Genomic DNA, 13,489 nt, shown 5'->3' on the forward strand with positions numbered 1-13,489 from the left:
GGTCAATGGGCTTATGAATTATAAATGAATTTTTGAAGCGGGGTATCAATTAAGTGGTTTCCATGTCGTATTTTATAAGACAAAAAGACACTTCTTTTCCAAAATGTAGGATAATTTTACCATATTGTTCTTTAGTGTAAGCACAAAAAAACTAAATGATACAACAGTAACAATTACAAGAAAACAGCCTTGCTTAATAATACATGGCATTTCGGTGTTGTTTTTGCTTAACCACCAGTTTACTCAGGAAGATTTGCTGGAAAAAAACTTTCGTCAATTTCACGACTCTTCCATTACTAGTTATGTATCTTCTTGCTCTTTGCCGAATTGAATGGCTTATTTGACTTTTTGGGGTAGAATGCCTCACCCCCTCATGCAAACTTTGGTCAAGAAGCTTACGTTTACGACTCCACACTTCTTTTTTCTGACTTCAGCCAATTCATTGCGCAATTTCTCCGTTAGTCTTATGGCAGTTTCCATCATTACCTGGTCTGCACTGATGTCTGCCTTGTTGTTCTTATACATTTCTATCCTTCAGCAGTTCCCCAACACAAGAAAGTTTGTCTCTAAAGCTAACTTCTTGTTCACTCCTATTCTTCTTTTCCCTTTCTTTATCTTAATTTCTGTTTGTTTCTTCTCTTGCTAAACGCCATAAGTTGAGTCATGAAACTTCACTACAGTACGCGTATTTCTATCTTTACAATATTGTGCAAAAACTAGTTGCAATACAAAATTTGTCAATTAAAACCGTACTTCAGTTTCTTGAACATTACGTTTTTTTTTTCGAGTTGTTAAATAAACCGTCGTCAGATACTAATTAATTTACTTTTACAACCTTTTGTCTAGCTATTCTCTTTACCTGTGCATGCCGATTGGAAGAATTTTGGAAGAATTTCCTTAGAGCGAGAGATGATAATATAGTGTTTAGAATCCTGCTTCTCTCTTGGCGTGTGCACATTTTGCATTTTATTTAACAGGCTCTACTGAAAGTACATAACATGTTCAACAAATTGTAGCATTTAACGTTTATTGCCTGTAGCCATTGGTAAATTCCTCACTTAGTCTGTTAATATATAAAAACTAAATATCCACTTCTTGCCTCCAGTGTAATCCTCGTTTGACGTGCAGCTGTGTGCAGCTAACTTTTACTGTTCTCCAATCCACCACTGCGTTGTAGAATTAGCGCTTGCTGAACATCTATGTACACGATTAACTGTTTCGTACCATCCGAAGTTATCTTCGCCATGCTTCATCTTCACAGCGCCTTCGAGGGGACTTTTAAACTGACAACCTTTCTGAGATCCGTTAAAGGAGTCGACGTGTGCGTGCCATTTATTTCTTTGAACAAAGTGGGCCGTGCAATTATGGCAATAATAGCCCCTGATATTGATGTATTCATACCTTTTGCATCCGTCGAAATTCAAACTCATGACGTTAATATCACTCAGTTTGGCTCTTAAGTAATCAGTGTAATTAAGTCTATCAGTGTTAAAATTACATGTGGCGCGCACATGCGTGGAGTGGCTGGCTCTGAAGTTCATCCTTGACCGCGATAAGCGGAAGTTATTCCGGCTAAAGGAATTCTGATTGACAGGGTAGTCATTATAAAATGGCTCGTTTGCAAACTCGATTTTGTTAGCCAAGCTGAAAGACTCGATCAGAGTCCAAATGAATCCGTTTTCAGACGTGTAATCGCAAACGACTTCATACAATGACTTGCTCGTTGAATCAAACAAAAGATACAGACCAGACTGGCTCCCTCTGTCCTTTTCAAGTTGCTCCTTACAAGATGTAGGTCTACGTTTCTTACAAAGCTTACCATAGTATTCCGTGGTACAAGTGCAGTTGAACTTGTGTTTGGCGTGGTCGCATAGCTCAGTGCACGTGCCTCCATGGGCGCACGGACTTTGGTTACAGCATTTGTTACTGCATGTTTGATCTGAGCATGCGTTGTTCACTGAAATCTTAAAGATAATACGGAACACATTTTAATTAGTTTCTGTGACATAATTAAAACACCAACAAGTAGCCATAGGGATGATGGTCAAGTAAATGAATCAAATGAGCAGTCGCAAAATGTTTAAAATACGAGCAGCAGTGGTTCATTGGGATTTATAACCACGAGGTGCAGCCGAGTGGCTTTAGACCCAATAAAACATGTGCTGCGAATTTATTGAACGGCTTCAAACATATTCCTGGAAAAGCATGTGTCAAGAGAGTTCATAACAATGATGCTTTTGTGAACGTTGGAAATTAGTATACGCGAAAAGCATTAAACACCACATACTAATTAGGACGGGGTTTTATCGGGATTTAAAACCATTGCACGTGATGTTTTCTCGGCTATTTGATAGGTCAATAGGCTTACGAATTATTAACGATTTTTGTAATTAATAGGAAAAGTATGCATTTGGACATGTATTAGGCTTTTATAGATTATGGTTTTGGCTCCCCATTGACATGCTTTAGCTTATTTGTCAGTCCACTGAGATGCTCGGTTAACCCAAAAAGTCACCCAAAAGGTTGTATAATGCTCATTTTACACATGTTCATGATTTTATACATTCACAGGTCTATTTACGGTTTTAGCTCTAGAACGACATAAGTGTGAAGTACCAGCAACATACTCAAACAAACATGCCTTCAGTCTTTCATGACTGAACACCCCAGATGTGTCACTCGGCTGATTAGGGCTCGAGTTGCTTGGCATTTGAATTTTTTCAAATCTATTTCAAGTTCAGTTTTCCTTTTGCTTTTGTTACCTCGAAACAATTAATTTTACAGAAAAAAAAAGAAACAAAAAAAAAACGCGAGTTAAATGACCAAATAACACTTATGATTAAAATCTGGATCATTGTATAATGCAATTCCAGGCATTTGATTGGCTCAGCGGTCATGTTATATGAACCATTATACCATGCACGAGAAATAGCGGCCATTAAATTATCTTCTGGTTGTACTTGCAAAGTGAAATCAGCAAGATCTAGCAATATTTCTTAATTGTTTTTTTAAAAAAAAAAAACTATTATTCCAATAGCGCGCTTGTTGGATATGATATGATTATAGCCAACTTGGCGCTACGCGCCTCGTTGGCGATCTATCATCTCTTAATATAAATCTACTAGTGTTCTATCACTAATGCTGCTCTCTTATTGGCTACGCTACTCGCTATATATTCTGTTTTATAAAATGCAATGAATACTATGCGCGCTGTGATTGGTCGTTGCCTATGATCTATTAGAGTACAGACACGGATGACGTCACGGGAAAATTGTTTTCTTTGTTTTGTCCAACATGGCGCGCGGTTTTGAAAATGTTTGCGAGATTATTTCGAATTGAGCAAGTGAAGGCCTCGAGAAAAGTTTAGCAGGAGCTGTTTACAAACAAGAAAAAGAAGAAACCAAGGCGAAAGTGTTCTTGTCTATTTGAAATTGCCTAAAACAAAATTGCCCGAAACAAATCTCCAAAGCAGATGTTATGGCAACGAAAAGACTCACAGTTTTGAAAATATTTACTCGATTATTCTGCTTTGAGTAAGCGAAGGCCTCGGAAAAAAGTTAGAGGAAGCAGCTGTTTACAAGTACGATAAAGAAGAAAAGAAGAAGCCGACACAGAAAGTAGCGTTGGTGACTTTGAAAATGCCTGAACTGGCACAAATCGAACAGTCAAGCGCTGCGAGGCAAGTTTGTCATGTTTCCTTTCTGTTAATTTTATAAAACAAATAGATTCCAAGTTGCCGTCGGGCTGTTCCGTAATAGATCACCAAAGACGTCAAATTGCGGTAAGAACATCAGTGACACACTCGCCTCCAACTCGTGTTGTTCTTTTCACATTTTGACGTCACCTGTGATCTATTACTGAACAGGCGCACGGCAACTTGGGATCTATTTATTTTAAAAATAGACAGTGAGTTGAGTAAGTAGTCCCTGGCGTGACTTATTTATAGAGGATATAACATGACCGCGCGGAGATACGAAATTTTTCTTCAATTGTTGAAAAATATCTCACCAGTGAGTGCTGCGAACGAGTAAAGTATTTTTCAACACGAGAAGAGAAATTTTGTACCTCCAAGCGGCCATGTAATGTTCTGTTTATTACAAAAACACCAACGAAATACCAAATCATTGCAAAGGCGCGGTTTATCATGTAACCATAGCAGCGGCGATCTTTTCAGGTGTGAAGATATCACGTTCACTCGCGCGAAGGCTCAACTGGTATTTCATTGGTGTTTAGAACCTGTCTTAGCTTGTTTTTAAGTTTTCAACGACTATTAGATTTTTACTAAAACAATTAGATTTCTATCGCGTGATAGTTGATGAGGGCAAACACGCGATAGAAATTTCCAACTCATAATCTAATTGTTAAATATCCAACGCGCGCTTGTGGAATAATTGTTAAATGTTTTCGTGAACTTCACTAAAATTTCTCGAAAATCTGCTAGCACAACGTACAAAGTAAGCCTAGTTTCCATTGCCACAAATAAAATTATTTGCAAAACATTACGTCAACTGCGCCTAGTGCGGGCCGAATAGGTGGGCATTGCTTTGATAAACTTGCCTTCAGAGTGTTATTTTAAAATGGAATTTTAAATTTATTCAACTCACGTTTAGGAAAATAGCTGTTTACAGAGCTGCCACTTTAACGACAAATGTTTACTCTGAAACTTAGATAAACTTTTCTCCAACGAAAATTTGTTTTCAAATGGAGGCGAAGTCACCTGTAACTTGTAAGACATTTTCTTCCATTTTCCAATTTACCATCCATTTAAAAACGTTTTTGAAGACGTATGCGGTATAAGCCCTAGCGCCACGTTATAACTGTCATATTGCTACTCAAATGACCAGAAGTCTGAATTTCAATTTTATAAGAATCGTTAACAAAAGTTGGAAAATGACCCTCCAATATTTCGGTTTAATTTTAAGAGAAAACCTCCTACATTTCAACTGAGGAACTAAGCACTGGACCATTTAGCCGAACTGATTTTGGTACACTAGTTTGCTAGTTAAAAATTTGCATAAGCACATTGACATATGTATACTACAAAATAACTGTTTAAGAAACATTCATCGTTACGTTCTGTTAATTCGTGAGTGTCGTGAATGTTGTGAAATGTTGTAAAATTTCTCTTCATTATTTTTTTTGAAGATACACCGTAAATGGTTTAGTTTGCCACAACTCAGTGCCACTTAGCTTTTACAATTTAAATACGAATTTTGCTTTTCTTTCAGCACATTTACAACTCGAAGACACCTCGTTGACTTTTTATTCATAAGAAAGGTCGGCCTATGATCTAATTCTTAAATATGGAATTCATATCCCTTACCTGTTTTACAAACTCATTATCCATATCAAAGTAGGAGTATCCCCATTTATTGGCGAAATCATCTGGAGCCGAACTCCTGTCTTCATCCAGTAACTCACATCGATTGTTCCACATTTGATATGCTTGGCACCTGCATCTCTCATCGAAGCATTTCACATGACAGTCAAACGTTTTCTTCACGGTGAAGTTCTTAAAGCTGTGACCCAGTATGGCACGATGTTTTATTCCTGTTTGGCCAAAGCTGCCACTACTCTGCTCACATTTCCCTTGACAGTCTGCAGTGCTTAACTTCAGGGCGTATAAAATTAGTAGCAATTGAACGAGAAGAACGCCCATGGTAGAGCTTTCGATTCAGCAGTCGCAAACGTACGTAGAATGATCGTCACCGTGATAAATTAATCGAATTCTGATAACTTTCTTTTTATTATGCATAATCTTAATTGAAATACAGATGAACAAACGATGACATAACATGAAATTCGAAGCGAAATTTCAGAACGCAGAATCAATAGAGTTAACCACAAACGACAGCAAAATGTCAGCTGTTAAAGCGGTTACCATAACACGCGGCCTATCGCTTTCAAAAAAGTCCGATAAAGTTGCGTTTTGGTGGACGTCAATCATAGAAAAGCCATTGAAATTATTTTGAATTCTGAGAACATTTGAAGGCAACAGAACAAAGAAATTGGCAGTTTTATCCGCTTATACATGGTAAACTTTATGAAAGTTGATTTCCAGGCCAGTTTATCTAAAAGAAGGGGCATTCGGTTTAGATGGAGCCGTAAAAAAAAAAAAAAAAAAAAAAAAAAAAAAAAACAATTTTAATCGCTACCGTAATAATTTTACAAAATCAGCGATTTGTGCAAGTGGGCAAATTATCACGTGCAGCTGTGAAAACTAAAATTTTTAATTTAAAAACACCTTTCATTTTCCCTTGATCTGGCAATTTAAATAAAGTTTACCTTCTCTTAGCGAGGTAAAATTCTTAGTTTCCTGCCGGGTTACCTTGGAATCTAGCCAGCATTTAAAATAATTTCAACGGCTTTTCTTTTTTTGACGTCCACCAAAACGTAACTATATCCAACTCTTTTGAAGACAGTAGGTCGCGTGTTATTGGTAACCACTGTAAAACTTCGGGGAAAAAAACATCCAACGTAACAATGGATGTAAAATTAGATGCAAAGCTGATCGGACAGCTAAAATAACTTTATTGCCCAATATTTCGGTTAGACAAAAACTAACCTTCTTCAGGGGCGGCAAAAAGCTAAGTAACAATGAATGTCCAACGAATGGCAAGAAGCATTTTTTCATGTCTTTTTTTGTTTAGAGCGGTTTAAACGTTGTTGAACAATTAAAGTAAAGTTAACGCTCTAAATAATGAGATATCGTTTGTCGCCATATTTTTTTCTCTTTTTTTTGTTTCCAAGTCAAGTAGGAAACTGAGTCGAGCAAAATATTGATTCATTAATACTTTAAAGTTCAATGATCTTATCTTAATAAGCATCACATTATTTCCCAACTTACGGAAAACGAACGTTAAGCAATGTTTAAGCGAAGAAGGTACCTCAGCTGGCCCAACATTGAAGTGTTGGTTTAAACATTGCAGACCCCACTTGGGTGTGTGTGGAGGGTAAGGGCGGGGGCCGGGGGGGGGGGTGTTTATTTCCCTATATAAGCTACATAGGTATGTGAGGCGCCAAAGGTATGGGTTTGAAGCGGTTGTGTCTAAAATAGGGTATCGATTTGAAACAGCTTGGTCTGAAAGAAGGAAAATGGGTCTGTATTTTAAATTACATACTTTGGTCTGGAATAGGATCATGGTTTGGAAAACCGAGCCACACGCCCCCGACCAAAAATTCCGAGTCCACTGCACCCCCCCCCCCCCCCTCCTTTCTCCCGGAATGGCAGAGAAATACTGGATTAATTAGTTGTGGATGAAAGTTTCTTTCTTTCCACGTACTACCTGGCAAAGTGTCCATTTTAATTTAATAACCTATCTTAAGTAAAACGGTTTTATTATACACAGCGTGCTAGGTATATTGCTCAGGAAAAATAAACAAACAGGACAGAAAACAAACTGACAACAAAAAGCGAAGTAAATAAGATAAACATCTACACTTTATTCTTGTATTTCTGGCTTGGTTTTCTTTGTTATTGTACGTGTCAAAGATTTTTAAAAAGGTAACAATTATAGCGTATTCGACAAGAATAAGAAAAAAACTAAATTCAAGAAGTATCCAACTCGCAAAGTTAAATTACCTTAAAAAAATCCCTTGCAGTCACACTTTCCCTTCATGTCACCCTAAACGCAACTCATTTAGTTTATTGACTTGTTTACTTCCAAACCTTTAAACACATTTCTTTTCCCTAATCACTTCTTTTTTTCATGTGAACTCAACAAAACGTTTTGCTAAAGAAGCGACCTCGTTATCCTAAGAACAAACTCCATAGACCAACTTCTCATCGATACTATTGTAGCTAGTAGATACTTTTAACACAAAACTCACGATTAAGGCCCTAATTGGGACTGGGATGGACGACAACAGTTCATCATGTACGTATTGTACGAAGTCTGTTAGTAAGTCTGGCACTAACTACCAAGCAACATAACGCCCAAGGAAAAACAACAACAAAAAACATTCATGCTAATGTTTTGTCACCAGTGTGAACAACTTGACGATATAACAGAAACATAATGAACTTTCCATAACGACATGAAGAAAAACCGCAGTGATGCTTTCTTTGTGTAGTTATGTCCATTTTTTATGACGCTTGAGTGAAGCTGACTTCAACAAAGTGAAAAGGTGAATACAAACATATATTTGGACTGCAGATCAGATTAAATAGAAGAGCGACCCTCGCAATTATTTACGCTACTTAAGCAGTTTCAAACAGAATCAAGCTTGAATGGGATTCGAAAGACATATTCCGTTCAGGCCTGAATGTTTTTCGGGCTTTCTTTTCGCAACTACTTGCGTTGTGTAAATAACTGCGAGGATCTTTCTTGAGGAACACAACATTACATTTCCCAGAATAGTGAAAGTATGAGGTAAGAGTCAACATGGCGGCGTATTAGTGAGCTTCCACTGGTTGAGGACCGCGACGGGAAATTGTCCGTTTTTTTTTTTTCTCAGGATAATCTGTAATTTATATGGCAGCTTATCTCACGTCGTTTGTGATTGGACAGGTGCGTATAAAGTGGACTTCACGATGGAAACACAAGATGTACCTCTTTCTTATGTCTTCCTGTTACAGAGGTTCGCTCTAAGGAGTTAACAGAGGTTGTTGAACAATTAAGGCAAGACTGGACCGTTCACTACTGAGATCAAAATTTGATTGCGCTTTTAGTCTTAATCTGTAGATAATAGCCTCAAATCCATTAATTAATAAGGAATTCAATTTACCTAACTGCTATTAATTAAGCTGTGGAAGGTGCTTTGGGGCTATCGGTGAAATCCTTAGTGTCTGTTTAAATGGAACTTTTCGGCAACAAAGTCCTTTAGACAATAAAACGATAAAAAAATATTTCAAGCCCTTTAGTTGGTATTTTTAAAATCGCTGAATGAGTTTCTGTTAAAATTTAGCCTCTCTTGGGTATAGGAGGGTAAACTGTTTAACTCTACCCCCTTTTCTTTGGGAACACCTCTGTAAAAGTGGGGTTTTAAGCTGACAGACATTTAACACAACGCCAGCAGTCAACTACTAGTTGTAACTACTACAGTAACATTAACGACAGCCACACTCTTTGGCTGAAAATTCCAGCCACTCTTTTTGTATAAGCTGCCCAGTTTCTGGGTCAGAAAGAATAACCGTTAGGGAATCCAGCTTAGTAGGAACGCACAGTGGCTTCTTGGGTGGATACGAATTGCTATTCCTTTTCCACCACAATGCCCAGATGACGGCATGGATGGTGGGCGTCAAGTGATTTTGGATTGGGAAATGGCAGTAACCATCACAGTAGTTAAGAAAACCAATGTTTGGCAAGATCACATTACTATAAAAGTCTCTTATTTTGATGGCAAATGACACCTGGTAACATATCAGGGTTGGATTCCGTGGAGACCTGCCATCACCTTTTCCAGGATGTTTTCGATTCTGTGTAATGTCGCTGCTGTTCCTGACCTCAGTAGTATTCACTGGATTGGGATAAAATGCGTGTGGATTGACTGTCACCAACTTCCATATATCATCTTTGCTTTGTGGGTTCTTGGATTGTGTGTACAGCACCAGGAAAGGTCCATGTTCATAACCGTGTTTGAAGCACCTCCAAAAATTTAACATGGAAGCTGTATCGTTGATGTTCTTATGGATATTTTCCACCTTCAACTAGGAATATAAGAACGTATCCTTAATCAGGTATTCCTCCAACATGAAATTGTAAGCCTTACCCTCAAAAGGTAATCCAATAAATTCCTGGACTTTAGATTCCACGTAATGATTGGAATTCCGAATTAACAAGAGTTTTAAGTTGCTGGATAGTGAATCCATTAACAGGTATTCAAGGGAGTTATAGTGGACCACCTTTCCTGCCAATTCTAACTTTTACAACCCCAAAATGACCATGTAAAAGGCGTACGGTTTCGTAAAAACAGTCAGATCAGCGTACGAGCAAACTTTTTTCACGGGAAAGGAGGTTGTGTTGAACCTAATTTACCGAAATGAAACCTGTTGGCCACTGGTGCACAGGGACGGAGCTTTCATGTTTTTGTAGCTTTTATTCATATGAAACTTTCATATGAATACAGTAGAGCTTTTTAGATGGAGCTTTTTTAATGAGTATTTCTAGGCCCCTTGCCTGTTTCTATATATAAATTGTCATATCGCAATAGCTGTTGTAAACGTTATAGGGATAGATAGACCTGCATGGGCCTCACGGGATCGTAAAATACTAAGCACCCCGTATAAAATTTTTCAAGGTCTAATGTCACAAAGTCCTTTTTCTCTCACTGCTGGTCAAACAGCAACTGGTATGAAAGTTGAACCTTAACTTCCCGCCTTGCTTGCGCTCCGCGATACCCCAAGCGCAGGTGTGTGGACTGTATCTAGTTTTTCTTACAAAAAATTTCCTGAGCTCGACTTATTGGCAACTCTATAACCTGACATCCACTAATTGTGTTCGACGTTAAAAGATCGCACTCCTTATTGCGTTTGGAGTCTAGATTGTATGGGACAATCAATCGATCAACGGATGAATGAATAGATTTTGGAATGTGTATCTGGCCCCGCAAATGACATCAGCACCAACTTGGCAAAAGAGAGAGAGGGACCCTTGGATCGAGATCATCGGACGCACTCCCTAATCTTTGATTATTACTAGTCTGCGACCTATGCGTGAAATTATTTCGGTTATTATTTTTTTACTTAGAGTATACAAACTGAATTATGTCTTCATGGTTGTTATAGATGGTTTGTACAGTCTTTAAGTTGGTCAAAAATTATCAACAGACCTGGGCTTGGTTGTTCGAAAACCGATTAACGCTAATCCATGATTAGAAGTTAATCAAGGTCTTCATCACGCTCGTTAAAAACGGGTTTAAAGGCTGACGTCAAGCTAAAGGTAAAGAGAAGTCTAAGTTAATATTGAAGGACAAAAATCTTTTGGAAGAATCTTCATTGATTAGGTATTAAACACGAATCAAAGTTCACGTTAATCCAGGATTAGCTTAACCTGGCTTTGAACAACTGGGCCCTGATGCTACTGGCCCTTTTTCAATATTTTTTTCTAAATTTTTGTTTGGCAAGTCAACTCTTTTTTCTCTGTGGACATTGCTTTCCTGAAGTTTTTGTTGTTGTTGTTGTTAAGTTTCTGTCAACAGCGTATCTGATATTTACTTTTATCAGATCGTAGGGTGCAGGCTAAACTCAGTACCACTTTTGGGTGGATTGAAAATAATTGATAAGTTCTACGTGCTCTTTTATCAGTAAACAAGTGTGGCTTCGATCCTTTTTTCTTCTTTACAAAGCGTACGGTTGGTTTTTTACTCTTTATTGGTATGGCATTTGGGTAGCGGATTTTCATCATAATAATTATGTGTAATTGTTATGATAAAAATTCGCTGCCCAAAATACCATACCAGTTTTCTCCTAAAAATAAAAATTAAAAAATTATGATTTCTTCATAATTCTCCATAATAATGTGTGTGGGTGGGGGTGGGGGAGGGGGGTTGCCGGGGTGGGAGGGTGCAGCCCAGAACCCCTCCAACCCCAGCCCTAAACATTTATGGAAACTGGTATCAAAGCTATCAACACTCTCACACAAACGTGTTTGACTTCGGTAGCTTTGAATTGCAGATTCTGACCTTCATGTGCACTGTTCACTCAAAGAATTTGCAAACTTTCCCTTAAATTTCCAATGCCCAAAAATCATCTCAATTATTTTACTGCTTCAAGGAAACTATAGTAAGTCATGGCACTCTGAAGCCGTTAGATGCTGTTAAGAAAACGTACCATACTTCTTCACAGCCTCTCAACTCAAAGCTCAAGTAAAAGAGCTAATTAAAATAGCTTTGATGACTGCCTAGACCCTTCCAGAAACACTAAACATTCAGTCTCTTTCTTCCTTCTTTTGCTTGTTTATTTAAAATTTTGTAATCCCATTAAGTTAAATTACCTTAAAAGCGTAAACCCTTTCTGACAAAAGACTCCAAGCTCTCAGCGCAGGTGTCACATTTAGTCCAAACTCCACATTGGCTCTCCGCGGCAAAGCGCGGGAATCTATCCACATCTTGTCGTTTGGCGCTGAAACAGGCTGATCAGCATATACGCTGACATGAAATTTGCGGCTCACTCGCGAACGTTTAGACGTCAAAATCAATTCTGCTTCCACCGCAATGTCATCTTGCAAAATTTGTCCGAAACGAAACTGCATATCCACCGTGGAGTATTTTCTGCTGGTGCCTGCGAAAGATAATAAAATATGTGACAACAATTATTTTCCGATCTCCTATGGATGCATCACAGAATATTTTTGTGAGATTGAAATGTTTCATTTTTTCATAGGCAACATAGCCTTCCAAAATATTCCCAATTTAAGTCCTTCCCACATGTTTTGTGGAAAGAAATTGTAAATGTTTTGCCTTTTTTAGAAGCAAATCTTGCTTCCATGAAAGATGCTGTCGTAGATATGTTAAAGACGTGTTGGAGAACACCGACATTCATTTAAAATGGCAACGCTCCGCTTTTCCGGTTTCAGGGCCCTATAAACATGCACTCGCCTAGGATTAAGTATGCACAAGTTTGTGTTTCCTAAATGTTTAATACCTATTCGCGACTTTCTTGTATAAATTTTCAGAAACTTTTACTTTTTATCGTTACATCTGTCTTATCTGGCGTGTAAACATGGCGCATTAGAAAATTAAAGAAAGGTTTGCATCCGTGTTCGTCCGAGAAAATCCGTGCTTGCAGTAACGTTGACGAAGAACATATTTTAAACACAAATGACTGAAGAAACACATTGGCTGGAAAACAGAATAGCAATGTTGACACATTTCCAACCGTGTAAAACGAGGAGCGAATTATGACCATTGATTTAATTTAATCCAAACGACAATTTTAGAGCATGCTAACTTTATTTACATGTAATACTCTCGGTTGAGGAAACACAGATTAAACACAGTACATTTTCATCCCACTTTGGAAATAAAACTTTTCAGGAGTGAATTTCCTATTTATAAACACCAATTGAAAAAGTCACAGCTAACAAGATAATGGCGATGGTTCTTAACGGCAATGGAACAACAACCTTATTTACTAAACGTGCGAAAGGAAACCTACCGTTCATTTCTGGTTGAAAACCACGAATTGAAGTAGCGAGAATCTTCTGGTTTCGTACTGAAACCGTAAAACTTCCATTTCTATTGCCTCGAGCTCGATTGTAGTAAATTTGTTTCATGTAAGAGTGAAGCGGAAACCTCCCAATCTTCTTGGAATGTTGTGAGACACTCCCTGCTCTATTCTTTGATCCGTGGTCGCGGTATGTTGTGTTTGTTACTGTAACAGTCGCAGAGACCACAGAAAAGAAGAAAATCAACTTAAACTTCATGCTTTCGGATTATTCCTTGCACTCACATCTGTCAAACAAAAAGATGTGGAAGTTGCGAAATTTTGGGCGGGCGGGAACTGTCAAAGTCAATTTCTGAAACAATGGAAACAAACATTCAAAAGTAA

The 13,489-nt window shown here is 38.0% G+C and overlaps 2 protein-coding genes across 2 annotated transcripts; both read right to left on the reverse strand.

Annotated features, from left to right (window-relative positions):
- Window positions 1–125: 125 nt before the first annotated feature.
- Window positions 126–5,659, reverse strand: LOC146461317 (uncharacterized). Its single transcript, XM_085086963.1, has 2 exons — window positions 5,324–5,659; window positions 126–1,964 (listed from the first exon to the last, which is right to left on the reverse strand). The coding sequence occupies exons 1-2, from the start codon at window positions 5,657–5,659 to the stop codon at window positions 1,146–1,148; spliced, it is 1,155 nt and encodes a 384-aa protein (XP_084943089.1). The 3' UTR covers window positions 126–1,145.
- A 3,390-nt stretch (window positions 5,660–9,049) lies between these two features.
- LOC146461318 (bone morphogenetic protein 10-like) lies at window positions 9,050–13,489 on the reverse strand. The gene is made up of 3 exons (XM_085086946.1): window positions 13,097–13,489; window positions 11,934–12,220; window positions 9,050–9,649 (listed from the first exon to the last, which is right to left on the reverse strand). The coding sequence occupies exons 1-3, from the start codon at window positions 13,362–13,364 to the stop codon at window positions 9,050–9,052; spliced, it is 1,155 nt and encodes a 384-aa protein (XP_084943072.1). The 5' UTR covers window positions 13,365–13,489.

The sequence above is a fragment of the Pavona decussata genome, unplaced genomic scaffold (assembly GCF_977016875.1).
Source record: "Pavona decussata unplaced genomic scaffold, jaPavDecu1.1 SCAFFOLD_199, whole genome shotgun sequence".
NCBI classification, from domain to species: domain Eukaryota; kingdom Metazoa; phylum Cnidaria; class Anthozoa; order Scleractinia; family Agariciidae; genus Pavona; species Pavona decussata.